General features: G+C 40.1%; 2 protein-coding genes across 2 annotated transcripts in view; both read left to right on the forward strand.

The window, feature by feature from the left end:
- LOC138053223 (uncharacterized) overlaps positions 1-10,152 on the forward strand; it is an 18,137-nt gene extending 7,985 nt beyond the window's left edge. Inside the window, exons 3-7 of the mRNA XM_068899879.1 lie at positions 3,091-3,279; positions 3,996-4,169; positions 4,681-5,582; positions 7,224-7,593; positions 8,935-10,152. Of these exons, the coding sequence (XP_068755980.1) occupies positions 3,091-3,279; positions 3,996-4,169; positions 4,681-5,582; positions 7,224-7,593; positions 8,935-9,227 (1,928 nt within the window). The 3' untranslated portion in view covers positions 9,228-10,152. The remainder of the gene's footprint in view (positions 1-3,090; positions 3,280-3,995; positions 4,170-4,680; positions 5,583-7,223; positions 7,594-8,934) is intronic.
- Positions 10,153-13,464: 3,312 nt separating this feature from the next.
- LOC138051492 (uncharacterized) overlaps positions 13,465-20,898 on the forward strand; it is an 82,147-nt gene continuing 74,713 nt past the window's right edge. The window contains exons 1-3 of the mRNA XM_068897702.1: positions 13,465-13,549; positions 15,539-15,649; positions 16,957-17,997. Of these exons, the coding sequence (XP_068753803.1) occupies positions 13,480-13,549; positions 15,539-15,649; positions 16,957-17,997 (1,222 nt within the window). The 5' untranslated portion in view covers positions 13,465-13,479. The remainder of the gene's footprint in view (positions 13,550-15,538; positions 15,650-16,956; positions 17,998-20,898) is intronic.

Genomic DNA, 20,898 nt, shown 5'->3' on the forward strand with positions numbered 1-20,898 from the left:
TTGTTTATTTAATTTCCCCGCAAAACTTAATTGGTTTCGAAATAGCCTCTTAAGCTTGATATCAGATTCTTAGTCTTAGGGCGCTTTCCATTTGACAGAACTGACCGGCCAGACCAGGCATTTGGAAGGAATAACTCTACAACGCCTTTAATATAACACGCTTGGAAAGTGATATATACTCCTCCGGAACAATGCGAGGAATTGTCGTGCAAGTGTTCCTTCAAATTGTTACATCTTCTTTGCAAACTGACGGATCTGGCCGCCAGTTCTGACAAAGGAAAGCGCCCTTAGGTAATGGCCTCTGGTCGCTAGGTAGTCCGAGGCTAAACTTAAGGTGGCTCAAACCGGTAGAACACGTTCAAGAGACCTTGTTATCAAAAGGATTGACACTACAAAACTTTATCACGTAACAGCAATATTATAGTAACATGTTAAAACATCAATAAGTGCTGAACAGATGCAGTCATTTTTGTGACGTAACAAGTTACCGTGGCAACGGGACAGCCTGTAAAAACACCCTATATTTTGGCTTTGGTTGCTCATATCGGTAAAACGAATTTAGTGACCCAATTTTTTATTGCACAAATGTGATCAGCAGGCCAAAATGAAACTCTCTGCAAAGTGTTAAAGATTCTGTGGAGCGGTCTCAAACTACATTAAAAATTTTAATTACTTAAGGTGCTCTGAATCTGCTCGAAGAATTTTTTCAAATTTGCAGAAAGTTTCAATCTGATAATTATGTTCATTACATTTCAGAAATAAAAAATGGGGGTCGCGTAGTCCGTTTTTGAGATATGAGCAGTTAAAGCCAAAATGTGGTGTTTTTATAGGGATTTCCTGTTGCCACGGTAACTTGTTACGTCACAAAAATGACCAAATCTTTTCAGCAATAATTGGTGTTTGATATTGTACCATAACATTGCTGTTAAGTGATAAAGTGTTGAATTTTCAATCCTTCTATAAGAACTTTTCCTTCAAGTGTTAATTGAAACTGGTTTGAGCCACCTTAAATATAGTTTTAAAATGGTAGTTGCAGATTGGCATATTGTTTTAATCGAAAAACATTACGCAGCCATGCGTAATAAATAAGGAATGACATTAACGAAGCCCAGTCGTCTCTTCCAAGTCACGTGACTACAAACTGTTTGCGACAGGGCTGAGAGACCAAAGTACCTAAAAATGCGAAATTTTTTTCATAAGTTGGAACCCGCGGCGCTTCCTCGTTCTGCTTGTGTTTGTATTATTTACTGAAGGGAAAAAGCATTTTAAGCACATCAAAGACCACGATGGTAAGTTCTAACACTTTGCTTATGGCAAACAATATACTGTTAACGATTTACAATTTTGAGCACTGATTTCGTCGGATTCACCTTCGATTATCCGGATCACTGTGTATTGAAATAATCGTTAGAAACATCTCCACGAAGAGATTGTTGATTAAAACTGGGAGTGCTTTTATGTCATATTAGTGTGCATCGATCTTAAATGACTGTATTATGAAGACATAAACATACAAAGAAACAACAGCACTATGTCGGAAAAAAGTGATAATTATCTGATAAACTTGTTATGGATACAAATGCCTTGCAGTTTGTGTTTGTTTTTTGTATTGCCGGTATTTATAGCAGCAAATTCCTTTGTGTATTTACCTTGTAGTTATGCAATGCAATTGAACGATTAAGATTGAGTGTTTTGTAGAATAGGAATTTAGTCTCTGCGAGGGAATTTGTCCATATTCAGTACCGACGGTTCTTCTGTCTTCTTGACGTTTTTCGTCTCATGCCAACCTGTTTGTGGATAGTACATCGCTTCGGGAAATACCTGTTGTCTAGGAAAATTTTTCGTTTAATTTGGCAGTTTCATCAAACCAAAATAAGGAAATTAAATCCACGTTTATGTACAATAAGAATACCTGAACATAGTGCGACACACCTAATGGGATTAAATTAAGTTGAGAATAAGACAAACATTCCCTGTGACTTTCATCTTCAGTAGCAGTTTATGAACCAAGCGTAAGGAGATGTGAAGAGGTGGTGAAAATAACCAGCATTGAAAGAAATCGTTCTTTTACTTTGTCCATCAGTCTTCTTCATTTCATCTTAATTTGCTCTGTACATGTCAGACACCCGTTGTCATGGATTTTTTTATTAATATCGGACGTGTCAGTCCTGCACTTCATATGTGATTCCATCAGACCATATCCCTTATGTTGTTTTATGAGGTGCCCCGGTCCAATTTTTTGCCTCGGTGTAGTGGCTTTCACTGTTCGGGTACAGCAGAAGTGGCCGGCTCTGGCTGGTGATGTCCTTCCAAAGAGGCGTATGGTGTATCGAGGCCACCTGCACAGAAACAGCCATAAGTCAAAAAGGGACTTTGCCGAGTGCTGGAACATGTAGATGTAGATGTAGAAACCAATGCGACGTAGATTATTTGCAAATGAAAAGATTCTTGCACACAAGCTACACTTGAGGCTTGTTGCAGTCTATCCGTAAGGAACACTGACGAAACGGGCTTATTGAACACCGAAGCCCATCAAAGGCGCCGGCGTAGCAACGGATGGAATCGAGAAGAACTGCGGGGCAACGGAGTTGGCTTCAACTAACTTAAAAGTGCTACACTTTAGTTAAAACTATTAAAAGCCAGGTTTTTATTATTTTAAAGGAAAGAACACTATAATTCATGCCCAAAGCAAACGGAAAGCCAAGGAGCAACGCGATTTTCAGTGAAAGAGCGCACAGTTTGCTTATACCATAAGAAGGGAGATTGAAACTCTCTTAAAAAAGGTTAATTGTACGTATGTGTATACACCTTATTGCAAAATGGCCGCCATTTAGACATTCTTTTGTTTTTATTGAAATTACACCTTGATGCCTCGTTCACGGCAAAATATTCTTTTGAATTTTCAGCTTAAGAATGAGGCATCAAGGGCTAATTTGAATAAAAACAACAGAATATTTTAAATGACGGCCATTTTGGAATATGTTCTATTACATTCAATATCTGTGAAGAATGAAAGATCATAAGGACAGGTATTCATATGACTAGCCAAAGATCATGGCATCTTAAGGGAAATTATCAATATTCTTGTAGATTGTCTTTACGAAGGAAAACTGCATCGTCATGGTGACGCGTGGTCCCCAGGACCCTGCATTCCCGAGTGCCGATGCAAGAGTGGTCACGTGAAATGTTCCAAAATAGAATGCCCGGATTTAAATTGTGAAAGGCCTACAAAGAGGAAGTGGAAATGCTGCCCGGAATGTTCACCAGAAACGCAAGATGGTCTGTACGCATTTCTTTTCCTTGTGATTAAACGTATAGAGTCTTTTATCCAAACTAATTAAATATATCCATTCGTTCTAATTTTTGTTTAACCTTGTGAATAGCTTGAGCTGTCCACTCAATTAGCCTCACAGCTATTTGGGTAGGCCAAACTTCTTGCCACATTTATAATTAAATGGACAGTTTCACTGCTTTGTGCATATCCAAGCTCTGGTGCTAGCTAGTTGTAAATTCTATAACACTGCTGCTCGTTTTTTAAACTTAGGGATTCTTGTTAATTTAGTTACAAAATACCGTTTTAAATTGGCTACAGAAGTTTAAAAAACAATATTACAGTTAACATTAAGTTAAAGAGTTGGAACCCTTGATAATTCAAAACTGTTTCGTTACTCCTCCTAAAATCCTTAAGACCTGTAACCATAACGGCAACTCGTATTCGCAAGACTTCACGTTTATCACTGTTTCACTCCAACTAACCATCCATCACTTATTGGAAGATCTGATGATGTTGGGAGGATGAACGACCTAGACATTTTTGTAAAATTGCACTGTAGATCACAGAAACTATATTAGTTTAGGACCAACGCAGCATAAAATGGCACAGTTTTGAATGTTACTGTACAAGTTGTACATTTCTCTGATAAACTCTCTCGCGCGCTTTCCACGAAATACGCTTTCAGCTGGCTTAAACACCTACCCATATATGTTCTCTACAGGATATTCCTGTGGCGTTTGGACGAAAGGTGGAAATGGCAATGGAGGATGCTGCACTTTTCCGTTCAACTATCATGGAGTTAATTACTTTACCTGCACTTATCAAGACCATGACAATCCGTGGTGCGCGCTGACAAGTGATTTCGACCGAGACAGAATCTGGGGAGATTGTATTGGTAATACTCATTTCATGAATGACGCAAATAGACTGAAATCGTTGAATATACAAATTATGCTTTAGGCAAATATCCTCCAAGAACTGAAGTTGATTATTTAGCAGACTCGCCCAAAACGGCTGAGCAGGTGTTAGAACGACGGCATTTTGGACAAAATAACTTGTAGAAACGAATTTCGTCTTGGTTTAGAAATCCAACACGGTCGCTTGTCACGTGAATGAAACGTGGCAAGGGAAGGCGTTTTCAAAGAGAACACGGAGAGAGCCTTCCTAGGGCATCAATCGCGTTCTCCCGAATCTAATTCACCGTTCGGTCCTTGTTCTTTTTTGTTTTTAAAAAGCGTACCACGCAAAAGATTGCGCTTTAATTTTACAAGCATCTTGTTTCAAGTTGTTTGTAAAATTCCGAGGTCAAAACAGGCGCCCTATTGTAGGTCATCACCTTAAAACACAAGACGCATTCCTTATAAATTGTTATATTTGTATTTACTTCGTCTAATTTATCTCTGCAGATAAAGGAGATTCATTAAAAGCTTTACGTTTTAAGAAGAAGAATGGACGAAAAAATACCGAAGAATATCCCCTTGAAACTATGGAAAACATTACCAATAAGGCCGTCCTCAATGCCATGAAGGGGATAGTGGAGCAGCAAAATGCTTCAACACCTGAGTCAGGTGCTACAAAGGCCGCCGGTAATACGACAACACCTTTGCCAGCGAGTTCACTGGTCGCGCCTGCTATAGCACCTACAAATGAAAGCACTGGCATCCAACCTCTTGCTCCAAAAACCCCTGTTTTGGCGTCTACGGCATCAAACGAGACGATGTCTGCTAATTCTGTTGGTATTCAACCATCTGGTCCCATACTCCCTTTGAATGCTAGTTCCATTGGTGTTTTACCATCACCCGTACCAACTCCTGCATCAAGTGCTGTTGTTCCCGGACAATCTACGACTGCCGCTGTTCCAGCACAATTTCCTTTCCCTGTTGCTGGTATTCCAACTCAAACTTCTAGTACGGTGGCTCCGATTCCAGCCGCGTCCCCGGTTGCCAGTGTTCCTGCACAACCTCCTAATACCATTGCTCCTGCACAAGCTCCTTTCCCTGTTGCTGGCCTTCCTGCGCAAACGGCTGCTCCAGTGGCTCCGATCCCAGCCGCGTCCCCGCTTGCTGGGGTTCCTGCACAACCTCCCAATACTGTTACTCCTGCACAAGCTCCTTCACCTGTTGCTGGTGTATCTGCACAATCTCCAATGCCAGTTCCTTCTCCTGTCACTGGTACTTCTGTGCCTTCAAGAGCCCCAGGTGCTCCTGCTGTGGTGATTTCTCAGGCAAGTAACGTGGTAATAAATCCAAGCCCAGGGGCGTCGGTCGCGGTAGGTGCTCCTTCTCAGCCGCCAGTCGTTTCTGGACAGGTAAGACTGAGTACATGTCGTGAACTCTGACTTTTTAAATACGAAATGAATCAAGTCCAAACATCCGGCTTAACTCGAGAATTTGACAACATTTGCTTTGTGAAGAAAACTCAGTTTTCAGTTTTTTATCGGAAACAAAGTTTACCTTCGTAGGAATTCGCTAAGATGATAGGAGATGGTTGACGCGACAGCAACTCCTTCGTACCGTCGGACCACGCAGGTTCCTCATCATCTCACTTCGATCCTCTTCAGCTTTGGTGTCACACAAACTCAATTGAGCTTTTAATATTTTATGGCCCCGTATGACGCGACGATTTATGCCGGAACCCCTCGCGAATGAGCTATGAAGAGTAAAACAAAGAAGCACTAAGGTTTAAAAAGTTTTAAAAAGTCCGGCTAGTCTTGTCTGCCAGTTTTAGGGCGAAAAAGTCATAACCAGTCATAACCGGAAGAAAGATGAAGACCCCTACAGGGTCTTCATAGATTCATAGACCAAGCTAATAAGTTTCTACTGCGCTTTTCATGAACTTGACGGCTCTGAAATTCAAATTACAATCGAGTGTTTCGTTCAGTTCGTTTTTCGTTGCCCTACATAAATGTAGCTGAATGAATTAATGGTCACAATCGGTTATTGCGATTGGCTTATTTCGATCCACTAAATGTCGAAGCAAGCGTGATTGTCGGCGGTAAAGAAACGAAACAGTTGATTGGAATTTCAACGCTTATGAAAAGGGTAACAATAGGACTCAGTTCGCATGGGAAACCGTTCTCAAACCCAAGGGAAAGAGCTAATCATGTAAGGCTTATGAGTAGCCTGCGTACTGGCGGTATTGTTGACGCGGAGAATATTTCACAGCGTTCCGCCCCATTCTCCGCGCGGCTTCTCCGCTGGTTAATTTGCCTCTTGCGCCAACAATACCGGCAGCTACGCATGCGCGCAGGCTGGCTTATGAGTGGCTAAAAAGGTTTGATTTCGCGAGGAAATTAAAGTAAGAATTACTAGGTGTATAAAAAAGGCGAGACGACCGAAGTCTACTGGTAAAGCAGTGCTTGAAACTGCGACCAACAGAATTGCACTTGCTACTGAATTTTTTCCCTTTGCGACAATAATATCTGGAGAAGTCGCAATAAAAGGGTTAGCAGTTGCCACTTTGCTGCTCTTTTTACTAAATTAAATTAAGAAATGACAAAATTTATTTTGTTTCTCGCCTTGAGTTTTCTTTCAATATGAAGATAGCGTAATTGTAGCGTAATTTCGCTGCGATGTTACGTGCACAACTCCATCCATTCCTTTGATATCATTCGCCATTTTCAGCGGTTTCTTTCAACACAAGTATTGTGGGCTCATACTTTGTTTTGCTACGTCATTGACAACAAAATGCAGCGCGACAATTTTGCGACTAAATTTTGCGAAAAAGAGACTACATTATCGTATCTTGTCGCATAATTGCGACTGGATTTTTTCGCTAATTTCAAGCCCTGTAAAGGGCTTCCACCAAGGGTCAAAGAGACTCAACGTACAACAAGGTCTTTCAAGGTAAAAAGCAAAATTTCCAAACAACATGCCGATTTTAATCTAGGATTTTCTCCACTCGAGCTCGCGGGAAACTGACTTGGAGTGAAAATATTAATTGTTTTAAGCCTGCAGCACCAGGACAGCAAGTAGTTGAGAAGCCTCCATACCCCTCGATTACCTACCCAGCTGGTGCCACTCCGCCTTTAGCGCCTCAGCCTGCACCACAGACACCCCAAGGTGCGCAGCCAAGCCAACAGCCAACAATTGTTAAGCCCGGAGAGACCCAGGTCCCAGGTCAGGCACCCGGTCAACCAAACCAACAGCCATTTCCGATATCTCAGACCATTATTAGCCCCGAAGCGACCCAGGTTCCCGGTCAAGTACCTGGCCAGGCTGTTCACGAAGTTACTACGACAGAGATTAATCCAAACCACAATATTACGACAACGGAGTCCTGGTTGGGCAAAGCCAACGAGACGCTAAACAGAACCAATGGTAAATCTTCTGAGATTTTGCTTTTAGACAATAATCTTCATTTATTTACACGAAGTGTAAAAAGCCTTGCTTTTCAGCTGCGTGGCTGGACTCGGCGCTAAATGTGGGTTTGAATTATTTTGTTGGTTGTCCATTGTTTTCCAAAGAGGTTCTTCTTCGAATACCTCAGTTTTGAAATGCAGTGCAGTGGTTGCCTGTGCAAGCCCAGCCCAAAGGCTTTAAAGAATAGGTAGAGATCAATTGGAAATAGCGACATCAACGCGTATATGCGTACATCTGAGACTGAAGCGCTCAGCATTGGATGTAGGGCTGTGCAGTGTGTGCGCTGGGCAATGTTGAGGACTTGTTCGATTTTGGAGCTCTACTTTAAATTTCGATAGCCCATGAGCATTTATTCGCCTTTTAAGCAAAAAATTGAACACTACTGTTGCATTATCGGCAACTTTTAAGCTTTCCCTTCTTATTTTGGGCAAGTGAAGAGCCACAATATATACAATCCTTCAGCAAAATGGTATTCTTTTATGATCGTGGAATTGAATAATTGACCACACACAAAACTGTACGGTTGAAATGAGCCTGAGTTTGTGTTGTGTTGCGTTTGATGAGAAGCAATTTGAAATCCTGCCAGTCTTGTATTAAGTAGCCTAAAGTTGCGGAATGGGCCTTATTCGCACGGCAGCCATGTTGGCCATAGACAATAGATTTCGTACCCCGAGCCTCGAGTTGAAATGTTTGGGAACGAGTTTCGGTGGGGCAAAATAAGTTTCAATCCCTCGGGATTCAACATGGCCGCAGAGCGATTAAGGCGGAAGACCTTAAACAGCAATGACCAGAACCAGGTTGCTGACCAGCGGTTTTCGTTAAAACAATGGTTTGCTGGGGGTGCTCAGTCTCGCGGGCTCAGAAAAGCTGGTTGTGGTTATTGTTATTTAAGGTTTTTCGATTAAGGCCCATGGGGAGAGATATGTGACTTGCGTTATCTCAAAAGCGAGCGAATAGAACGCAAATTCGTTCCCAGAGATTTTTCAGCTAGGTTGAACGAAACAGATACACGAGAAGTGGAAGAATTCATTTAACAGAGATAAAAAGTGCTCGAAAAGTAATTAGCTCGAATTAATTGTTGATGGGCGACACTTAATGTACTCTAAAATTGTCCGATTTGAATCATTTGTCTCAGTCGCTCTCCATACATTACATTCTGCATGAATTGTTCAGTCCTCAAGTCACCGCATACCATTCCGCAGACTTGTGCCACCTCGTCGCTCTTGTTGCAGAGGAAATCGAAATCATTGTTTGTTAATTGTTGTTTTTTTTTTTGTTTTGTTTTTTTTTTTTGGTTAGAGGTGGCAAACCAAACGGGAAACCAGACATACGATAACGATTACCAAGGTAATAATTATTATTACCCGACGTACGAAAACTCCAGCCCGACGCAGGCTCCTTACTACACTGATCAGCAAGGCTATTCAAGGCAAGGAGACACATATGCGACGGATAACTCTCCGGGCTATGACACCGCTAGCCAACAATATTGGGCAACGCTAGCCCAGAATACCAACGGGCAGGAGGGTTATTATTCGAGCGAGCAAGAGTTCCAAAATGCTGCAGAGCAAGGAAGGTCTTATTACGTTTGACGGGCTTGGTCATGCCATTTGTCTCCAGATCGGAACAAACATATTTTATTTCTGTCGGACTATGCTTCACGGGGACAAATAAATAGGAAACTGACTGGAAGTATTCAACGATTTCCATAAAATCCTCTTGTACTCGACCATTTTATACTGGCCGCGTCCTGTGAAAAATTCCTTCTCATTGCTACTTGGTCGTCGTAAAGTCATACAAATGCAGGGAACTGTGATAAATGTTACTGATAACCAGGATTTACGATAAATTGTGTACGCGTCACCATGTGTCACACCTTTTACCCTCGCCCTGTTGGGCTCTGGACACAATTTGTGACGTAGATACAAAATACCATAAATGTTTTTTTGCAATTATTACATTGGACACAAATGTTAGTGTTTGGTGTTGTTGTTGTTGTTTTTTTTTTTGTCTTTCAGAGTTACTGATTTGTTTTCGGTTGTATTCAAACGCATTGCCAGAGTATTCTCAAATTTGTTCTTGACTTTCCAACCCTTTATCGAAAATCGTAGGAGTTCAATTTCTGTCCGTGCATGAAAGTTTTCACAAACAAAAAGAAGATTATCGAGTTAATTTCAACCTTCATTACAAAGCTAACTCGAGGATTAAACCTCTGTGTTGGCAGTTAGTCTTCTAAATATATGACAGAATCATTTTTTGTTTTTGATCTTAGAATTACTTTAATAAAGACATGAAGATGAAGTGATTTAAAGTTGGTCTCTTTTTGTGACCATTTATTGCTTTCAGTAAAACATAACCCAGATCGCAATCGTGGTTTGTTATGCCTGTGTGACTATAACAGATGTCGTGATCCTAACAAGTTCGAACAAGCATCAGACGATAACTGCACTGCAATTATAATAAACTAAAGAGTTATATTTCATTTTGTTAACACAATTTAAAATAAAGAAACACTTTATGAAAGTTTGAAAAATTAGTTTGAGGAAAGAGCTCACATCACAGTGTGGTCCCCTCTTTTCGAGCGATATATAAGAGACTATCAACGAACTTTAATTTGGCGTTTACCCTGGGCTAGAAGTTATTGTTAATTGTCTTTTAATGGGCTCCAAAGGCGAATTCCTGCAACGGACGGTAAGCAGACGACTAGAACTGATCCATTCAGCAAATTTTTAAAACTGGAAGCCCTTCTGTCAAGCATGGGGGGGGCATAGAAGTTTAGGTTTATTATCTAACATGGAATTTGTCATTTGTCAACACTTTCAGTCATTTTGAAAATATCGGTTGTAGTCGCTTACGTCAAATTGATGTTGGTAACCGACACCCTACCCCTTTATAGTTAACTCTATGCACGGGTCTCCGACATGTACAATAAGATAAGTGCTTGATGGGCTCCTGGTGCTTGGGTTAGCATTTAAGGTTAGGCCGGGTAAATGCAGTTGGTTATCTTCAATTGAGGAGCATAGTTTAGGAGGCAGGAGACTAGTTGTAACGTTAATTGTCTGTATTCCTTGACACAAGTGATGTTGATTTTGGAGTGGAGAGAAAGGGGACACTTTGTGAATGACGCTTATCAAACTTGGCTCGGCTCTCTTATGTATCTGTTTTACTGATGTCCTGGGGCCGGTTCCTGAAAGGTGTAAAAACTCTATTCCAGGGATAAATGTGCCGGACTAAGACAGGGTTATATGCCTTATTACGGCACATTTATGAGCAGATAACCCTGCCTTAGGCTTAGGCCGGCACATTTATCCCCGGAATAGAATTATTACACCTTACAGGGACCCACCCCTGAACTGTAGACCATTCGCATTTGCTGCGCCCCATCCAACGCTGAAAGGTCTGGGTGATGACCTTTCGGCCTTTATTTTCGTGGCGAAATTTAACACTGAAGCGTGCTCATTTGCACAAAAGCTTTAGTAAAGGAAAGAGCGAACGTTAGTTAATTTTTCCTTTTTACACGCGATTTATAGAAGCAATGATAAACCATGAAAAAAACATTCTTAAATAGAACAAAATGTTTAACTTAATTTCGTAAAATAAACTCTTAATTCACTTTAATATGCGATTGTTGCGATACTCGATCCTCTGCTTCGAACAACTTTTACACACAAAGCTCTAGACTCTCTGTTCAACTAAACTCGTTTTCTAGAATTGGAACAACAATTTGGAACGAGATGCCTCTTACATTAAGAAATCTTTCAATTATGACTTTAAAAGAAAAATTAAAAGAGTACTTTTCGATATCCTGACTTCGGAAGACTCTTACCTTGATGTACGAAACATTATTCAAAAGGTAAAGTTTTCTTAAGATTTTGTTGTATTTTCTTGAAATAATAAGGATAGCCTTAATTGTATTATTCCAGATTTAGATCTATTTAGAACTTTTGTAAAATAAGATATCTCATGGAGCTTACTCTTAATGTGGTAATAATTAGCTCACAAACTTGATTTTATAATTTATATTCTTGTACATTTATCTTCTTGATTTTCCTGTAAACTTGTCTAGCTACTCTTTTTAGTCACGACATGACCCACCCAGATTAGCAGATGTGGGCATGTCCCATTTGTTAATAATACCTATTAGAAAAATAAAAACTGAACTGAAACTGAACTGAAACTGATTGTTTTGTTCTGAGTAAATAGAAACCTGTCGACACTGAGAGACATACACACAAACAGTACTATAATGGTACGTCTCTCTTCGTGATCTTTCATCTTTGATCTTTCTCTTATATTAATTAGCATGCAAACATGACTTTGCAGACAAATCGAAATTCTAACTGGCGATCGGTGGAGTTGTCTGTCGAAGTCTTATGGCCTCCTGCGAAGACTTTTTGTAACTTACAAGCGCCAACATAAGAATCCCAAAGTAACTCAAACTTATTTTATTTTAAACTCGTTGCAGTAAATTTCTTAATTGTAAGAAAATACACTAAAAGTTTTGCAGCACAAAAATGTGACTCAAAAATTATGTACCGTATCCCTGAAGATATGAATCTTCCAGATTCCAAATCAGTGAATATGACTGCTCGAGCTATAACTGTAAATTTGACGGTCCACTTGCAATCTTGTACAAATAGAATGGATCATATTGAGAGCATCTTTTAAAACGATTATCAAAGCAAGAATTTTATTCTGGCCGGATTCAACGTCTTTGGGAAATCCCTTGGAAAAGATATCAAACGCATCTACAAACCGGTCCAATGATGACTGCATGTTCGGACTTCCGGTTCATTCACAAGCCGTGACACTACCAGAAATATTCTATTCTTCTAATTGGTTGACCGGTAACATCACAGAAAGAACACAATACGCAGACTCAAACAATCGGTGTCTTCTTTGATTACATACGTGGCGCGCCAAATACGCATGCGTCAACCTCGGCTCGCATCTTTGTTAACAAAAGAATCAATTATCGCTGGCTTATATGCCGGGAAAAGAAATGTCGTTGAGCGGCAAAGCAAAATGGGGGTGAATTTACACTTGGTTATAACATAGCAGGAAACTACAATAATTTTTGCTAAAGGCTGCTCTCCAAGGTAAGAGTTAGATCTGTTTTCATCAAATATATTTCTTAGTTGTTTTAAACTAAATGATAGGAAATTCTTACTCCTGGGTGACATACTGACCGACCAATTAATCTTAGAGGCAAGACTAAAGGACAAGAAAGTTTCACATTGAAAAACTAAAGTTAAGAAAATATGAGAAATTTTGAAAAGTCTTAAAAGTGAATTTCGAATCAATATGTCTTCATGGCATTTTAATAGTCATGAAATAAGTCTTTACTATAAACCACCCCCGGAGCTAAAAACAACACATTGGCAAGCAATACTCGAGTTAACTAGTATAATGGCTTTGTACTAGCTGACGGACTTCGCGTATCTATAGTAGCGATTTGTGGCTAGGTTGTCAAAAAATTGAAATCTCTCCTGGTACTCTTCCAAAAGGTAAACTGACTCTCTTAAAATACAACAGGTTGGGCAAACTTTAAATTAATCAATATAGCACCATTCAAGAGAACTGGTAGTGAGAGAATCCCAACGGGACAGCTTCAGAAATTACAACTTTAACAAAAATTATTCCCCTGTTTATTTTATGTACCCTTGGGATACTAACTCACCGGAAAGGCATCTTTGCAACGATTCAACGAGAACTGATGAGGCCATTTTCTTTTTAGAAACAAGAAGAGGGCACCGACGAGGAAAAAGGCGCAAGTGATAACATCGTCGCCATTTTTCTCGACCGTGGAGAAGCAACGGCCCATAAGGACAAAAGCAACTAGCAATGGACTTTCAAATTTGGAGAAATGTTCTCGCCTTACTTTACTTTTTACAAGCCCTTACAGCCTCTGACGGTAAGATAAACAGTGATTTGGTGATATAAAAACCTTGATTGCTACAAAGTTATGCTATAGTTTGGCTTATTCATGATGAAATCAGCGCTTTGATCCTGAAGGAATGATTGAAATCTCGATTTTATTATTTTACAAACGGGGGAAAATTTGTTCGAGTTATTCAAGCTACAAAGGAGACGTTTGAGCGCATAAGGAGTTGAGCTGTCGGCTCTCTTATGCGTTCAACTACCTTGACGCAAATTTTTACAAGAAAATTCAAATTTGAGTATTTATTATCCCATAACATGGAGAAACTGCATGCTCAAACCATCTTTTCCTCTACATATAAAAAACTTAGTCACTTTCTAGTCAGCTATTTAAAAAATTTTTGACATCTTTTTGCTTTCCCGCCGATTCTTAAATATTTTATGAAAAAATACTTTAAAGACAAAAAAGAACTGGTTTGGTACAAGAAGCATATATTGCCACCAGAAAAAAAACATTTCTAAAATTTTCGAATCAAAACTCAATCAGAAAGATATCTTATTTTACAAAGATTTTGGAAATAAAGCCGTTGTGAACATTTTTGGAGGGTACGCTCATGCAGCTATTATGATCTATATGACGTCGACCTAGTTTATATACGTTATAAATATATGCTTGATTGCATCAGTTACTCGAGCAGTTAAGCGTAACATCAATTAGCGTCTACCTGCTTAACACTAGCTGCTTTTGACACCAAATAGCCACTGTTATGAATATGTATTATTTTAGATGTCTTTTGAATACGCCATATTTTGAAACCAAGGGAAACGTTCCAGATAATAATTAGTTTTCTCTGAATCACAACCAATTGTTGACAGAAAATGAAAAAATAGATTGCCAGTCTTTCTTTTCAAATGATGTTTGTGAGTTTCTTTATTTGTGCCTAAGATTTTGCCTATATCTTATCGAAAAAACAACAGGTTAAATTATCACTTCATTGAATTGTTACTGTAATCAAGTAGAAAAGGTTGTGTATTTTAAGTGAGAAACAAGCAGACTTCAAACGTATTCGTCAACAGCGAGTTTTAAGAAAACGTACCAACTCGTGGAAAATAATAGCTATAGCATGCACTTTCCACTACAACTTCTAAATTTAGGTATTTTGCTTCCACCACTCAACCGGACACTCGAGCTACATGATATATGGGGGGGGGGGGGGGGGGAGGGGGGCCGGGCCAGCTAATCCAGCATTGTAATAGGTACAAAAACATTTATACATCAACTCTACTATCAAGAGTCGGACATAAAAAACCCCTAAAAACCAGCGTGTGGAAAATACCTGGAAACTGTACCCCCGACCGAGGAAGTGGTGCTACCCTTAGGGTTCTGGGGTATTATTACTGATTTACAATTTAGGCCCGTTTCAAACGCCGAACTTTACATGTGCCGAATCTAATGCAAATGAGCGAAAACAATAGATTTGTCTCGTTTGCATTAGATTCGGCACATGAAAAGTTCGACGTTTGAAACGGGCCTTAAATAAAAGATATCATATGCGGCCTAACGAAGGCATAAAAATTTCTTCTGTGAGATATAACAATAAACGAAACTGGACTTGTGCACTCGACGAAGGCTGACCGTATAATGCCTCACTCACTTAATGGTCGCAAAATAGAAACCGCGATCAGGTAGCACTGCAAGCGCATTGCCTCTCTCAACCAGGCCTCTGCTACTTGGCACCAAAATATCAATTTCAGCTAATGCAGATTATCACAAATTACGTTATGTAGCAGCTGCTTTAAGCTATCTTAAAAGCTTTAGTGTTAAGTCTAAGTATTTGTTGTTGCTATTTCTCTGGCAGATAGCAATCCAATCACATTGTATCTCACGAGAGCTGTTATTATATCTTTCCTAAATAAGCTCTATACTAGGGTTGGATAAGCGAATGAACGCTATCAATAAGAAAACCAGATTGTATCGAACCTTTTTTTCCCCAATTGACTTCGACTGATTTTGTCTCGGCAGATTCGTGGTGCAAGGATGAAAACGCATGCGCCATGTATGGGAAAGACCATTGCGACACAGATGAATGGATAACTCTTAACTGTCCAAAACTCTGTGGTTACTGTGGCAACGGTGAGTTCGATTTGTTACCAAAACTTACAGCAAGAAAGAATTAACAAGATTTTTGATTTCAGATCCGGTTTCGGTTAGCTTTTTCTGATCCCACAAGCAAGGGGTGACTGAAATGTGAAAAATCCCATTCTTATTCGTCGTAGTACGAAATGGGGTGAAGGTCTCCCATTCCTTATTTCCCCATCCATTATGTAATACGTTTTGGGGGGGTTCTTTACATAAAAATAATACAATTTATTTACTCTTGGGACTGTATCATGCTTCAGTGAGCTGGATATTCATAGTTTTAATGCAAATAACCCCCAAAATAAACTGTATTATAGACCTTATTCATAAATGGCGGTCACATTTATAATTCTTTTGTCCACGTGCAAATTAGCCTACCAAGCCTCATTTTAGAGCAAGAACTCTTTTCAAGTCATTGTATGGCATCGAGGCTTGATAGGCTAATTTGCACTTTGACAAAAGAATTATAAATTGACCTCCATTTATGAGTAAGGTATGGGTATGGTAAAAATAGGGAATAAACTTCGAATCGAATTGGCGTCCTCTTCATCCGGCCTCTCTTTACTGCGGCTGACTATACACCGTTTAGATTATTGTTGTCCATTAATGCTGGTTTCAATATCATCGCTACAATAGTTGCGATCGCTGAAAACTACAATGTAGCGATTGTTGATTTCTATATCATCGGTGTTAGCGGTGGAATGTGAATGAAGCTCGTAGGATCGGAGGGACCTGGGTCTAATGCATTCACCCAATTTAACATTTTAAGCAGCAAAAGTTCACTCTTAGCATGCCAAAGAAATTTGAGTTATCATAGGCGTCGTCGCAGACGCAAATAACTCAAACTCGTTTGCACTTTAGGGATGTATTTATTTAAAAACGAGTACGCGAGGTAAGTGAAAAAAAAAGAGTATTTATTAGGCAATGAAATAGAGAAGACGACCACTGAAATAAACGACAAATACTTACAAGACGAATGTGACGACGGACTTGAGAGACGAACTAAAATTACCATGAAAAACTTAACTCGAACAAACTAAGAACGAAAGTGAGAAACAATTGTCCAAAAATTGCAAGATACCGATATATATGGTATTATGCAAAATTAAAAGAAACAAGTGTAAAGAATCTAAGAATACAAGGGAAACTAATGAACAAAAACCTATGACAAAGGCTAAGCAAACGAAAGAATTAATGAACAATGAACGGGAAAAACGAAAGTGATAATGAACTACAAAAAGACAGATACACAAAGGTATTATCGCATCTACATTAAGGTAATATTCTTATTTTACTCATAGTTGCATCGGCGCCCAAACCAACTGAAAGAGTGGCAGAATATATCGCACCACAACCGACAGTTAACCCCTTAGTGGGTTGGGAACAGTCTCCTACAACAGTTCCGGACACTTCTAAATTGGTGCAAAATCGTAATTACACCTACCCCAAGGTGGAGTACCAGAGTGCCACGCCCTTCGCAGCTACTAAAGAAATCTCAAACGAGACAATTTACCCGGAAATCTCCCTTCCGATTGAAGGAGCGCCTTCTTATAACTTATATAACAAGACAGAAAACTTTGTAGAACACGTGCTTCCGGTTGCCGAAACAACCACTTCCGGTTCACAGATCGGCGTTTATGATTCGTCAACGCCTCAGGAAGCACTTCCGGTTAATGTGGGCACACTCGAGCCCACAGCAGCACCGGTTGTCGTGATGAACGCTAGTGAACTTCCGGTTGTACCTCTGGAGGAAGTGGACGTCTTAGAAATAAAAGAGACCCCAGATTGGGTCGTGGAGGTACCGTCACAAGCGCAACCTGCTCAGCATAACGTGGAGAATATAAAAATTTCTTTCATCGATAAAAAGAAGCCGGTTATCGAGGTAAATGAGGCTTCATTGCATCCACCGCCGGAGGGAAATACGGAAAATATTAAGATCTCGTTTATTGGGAAAAAACCATCTCCTGTGGGAAATTTGATCGTCTCACATCCACCCGACGAACAGCAAAAGATAAGGATATCATTTGAAAAGGAGAAGGAGGAAAATGTAGCTCCAACAGGGGTACCGTTGGTCGTTCACGAGGGTCCTGTTATAGTTCACAACGAACCTACAATTGAAACAGCTATTGCTCCTGCCCATGCGCACCCGACAGAGGCTCCTCCCATGCCAAGTGGCCCTGGCGTTGTCAATCCTTTCGAGGGAGGTGTGGTGGATCAGATTATCAGGAACGCGACACTGGTTCCCCCTCCACCACATCAGAATATCACTGTAGATTTTTTGCACAATGCTGCAACTACGGGATCGACAACAGAGCAGCCTCATGTGACTGTCCAACAGCATCGTGAGTAGCAATTTGATTTTGTATTGCAATTTGAATTACGACTTGCACAGCAATGCACCCGATGTGGTCACTGGTGTAGTTGCGACAGAGATTGTCCATCGAATTTTTATTGACAGTGTGAGGGCAACGACAAATTAGATAATTTAATTTATAACTACTTGCTGTGCGAACTTAAGCAGTTGAAACGAGGAAAAAAGAGCAAATCCAAGTTTGAACTGCTTGGTGTCGCAATTAACAAACACACAGATTTCTAAATAACTTAGTAGCAGTTTCACGAATCGAACAAATAGTCTAAACGGACAAACCGTCCTATGGTTTGGTCGACTAATGTGAACATAAGACGACTAATTCCGCTGGTGTTGTCCGACTCATAAATTCATAAAAAAAGGCCAATGGAACGACAAAAGGGATATGTTTGAGCGCATAAACACTGGCACTAGGAGTATGGATTTGTTAGCTTACCTTTCGCGCCAACCTTCTTTTTTCCCGCCATGTTGCAAACTTCCAATAAATCATCGCTTCTATCCCAAGTTCCATTTCCCCTCGGTAGCTAGCTAGTTAATTTGTTGATTTGTTCGGCTAACGTGAATCTAGGTCGGACTTGTCTGGACAGACAAATCGTCTTCGAAAATTTGTCTTTCTTGACGCACCAATTTCAGACGAATAAATCGTCTAATAATCAGTTGTTCTTCCTGATTTCACATCAGACGATTTGTCCGTCTTCTTGTGTGGAAACGGTCATTGTGCACCGTTGAAGGCTTTTGTACAATTGCTTAATTTAACTTTATTTCATAAACTACGTTGACCGGTCATTTCTTATCTGCTGCTCCAATGTATGACTTTCATCATCTCTTCATCAAAGTTACCCGTTACCGTTACGTTAACTTGACGTGGGCAGCGCTATTTCCCATCGGGATAGAATACTTTGTGTTAAGTTTTGAGTCGAGACAATACGATACACAATTTCACTTGCAATGGACCGATAGCCGGTTGGCTTACTGCGTAGACCAGTAGTAGCTATCGCTAAGTGTAACGAAACAGTCAATATAATACATAAATTTGGTTTTATCAACGGAGTTGATAATGAAAATTGGCCACCGTACAGATATTCTAAAAGCTGGGGTTTCGAGCGCTCTTCGTCAGAGCGCTTCGTCAGCGCTCTGACGAAGGGCTAACGCTCGAAACGTCAGCTTTTAGAATCTCTGTACGGTGGCCAATTTACATTATCAACTCCGTTGATAAAACCAAAATTTTTTTATACCACTTCCCCACCGACGCAGCACCACAGTTTCTTTAGAAACTACCCCTTCTTTCAATATAATACATAGTTTACAGATTTGTATCAGAGTTCCAAAACACCCAACAGTAGTTGTAATTTTTTTATTCGAAACAAGTACTGCAACTCAACTAATCTAGTTAACAATTATACAATAATAGAAATTGCACAATTCGTATCTCCAACAACAATGCAGATGTTAACGTGTTTTGCAATAATATGGAAAGTATTGCTTTGAACGGCCGTAATTTTAACAGGAATATACAATAATTAAGTTGAATAAAATCAGTGCCATGTAAAAAATCGCCAAAGCGTTTTCAGACTTTTCAGCGTGGAGCATGTAACGGGCCAGTCAAACTCTCTCGCACATGAAAGTTGTTTCACTTGTAGAATTTTTATTTTGCAAGATGCAGCCATGAATTACAAGTCAAATTGATCGTTTAATTTAGTACTTTGCAGACAACATATTTTCTTTGAAGATTAAATTCAATTGTTCGCGAATCAATGGTTGCAAAACGAAAAACGAAGTGCTCTACTCGCGGGCCGAAATCCGAAATTGACAACAGCGGCCGATAAGAACTCGTACGCCGGTTTAGTTTTGAGCTCGTTCACTTAATATAGAACACGATGGTTCGAAGATAAATATTAAAGAACACTCAAAGCAAGTGTACACAACACAAGGGTCAGGGAAATGGGAAAAATGTGTTTTCACTCACTTCCGAGAACAAGATCATCAATAGTCGCTCGCGTCATGCAAGTTTCATCAAAACACGCGCTTTCATTGGTCCCTACTAAAATCTCCAGAGAATCTTACATTACACTATGTAGCCTTACATTACACTTTTCACACAACGATCGAGAATTTTTCTGCTTGCTGCAATACTTCGCGCGGCATTAAAGTGCCACTACGACGAACATTTTTGGTTTTCTTTTCGAATTTTTTCAACGTCAATTAAGTCAATATGTTCAAAATAATACAATGCATTAAAATTTGGAACGATAGAAACGAGATAAGTCGGGAAATAGCCAGCCAAAAACCGCTAAAAATCTGTCCGCCATTACTAGGACGGCATTGGAGAAGCCTGCGATTATTTTGTAAGTGGTCTTCACGCAAGACTTGGCTCGTGACGTCATGCGCGCATCGCTTCGTGGGCGTTTGACAAAGCGAACAAATCGATCAAGGAGTAATGTCTATAATAGCAACAAAAAGCAACTCGGCGATCTCCCACATTTCATAGACGGCATGAGAAATTTAGCCGCGTTTATTTTGAGCGTTGCACATATGACGTCAGACCCGTCAGACGTTGCACATATGACGTCAGGAGGTAGTGTGGCCCAGTGGTTAGGACGCTTGCCTTGAGATCCGGAGATCCCGGGTTCAAGACTCGCTCTGACCACTCGTTGAATTTGATCCTGGTAGTCCCTGGTTCAACTTCCCAGCCGCACTTGATTCCAGCCAGTTGGGATTCTTAACAGTTGTTGTTGTTCTGTTCTGTCGTTTCGTTGTGTTTCATTGGCCCTGAAAAGCCCCTATGGGCAGCGGTCAATTAAGTATGTATTGTATTGTAATGTATTGTATACCACAGGCGATCCAGCTAGACCCAACCCTTTTCCTTGCTCACGGT

Source organism: Montipora capricornis, chromosome 6 (genome assembly GCF_036669925.1).
Source record: "Montipora capricornis isolate CH-2021 chromosome 6, ASM3666992v2, whole genome shotgun sequence".
Taxonomy (NCBI): domain Eukaryota; kingdom Metazoa; phylum Cnidaria; class Anthozoa; order Scleractinia; family Acroporidae; genus Montipora; species Montipora capricornis.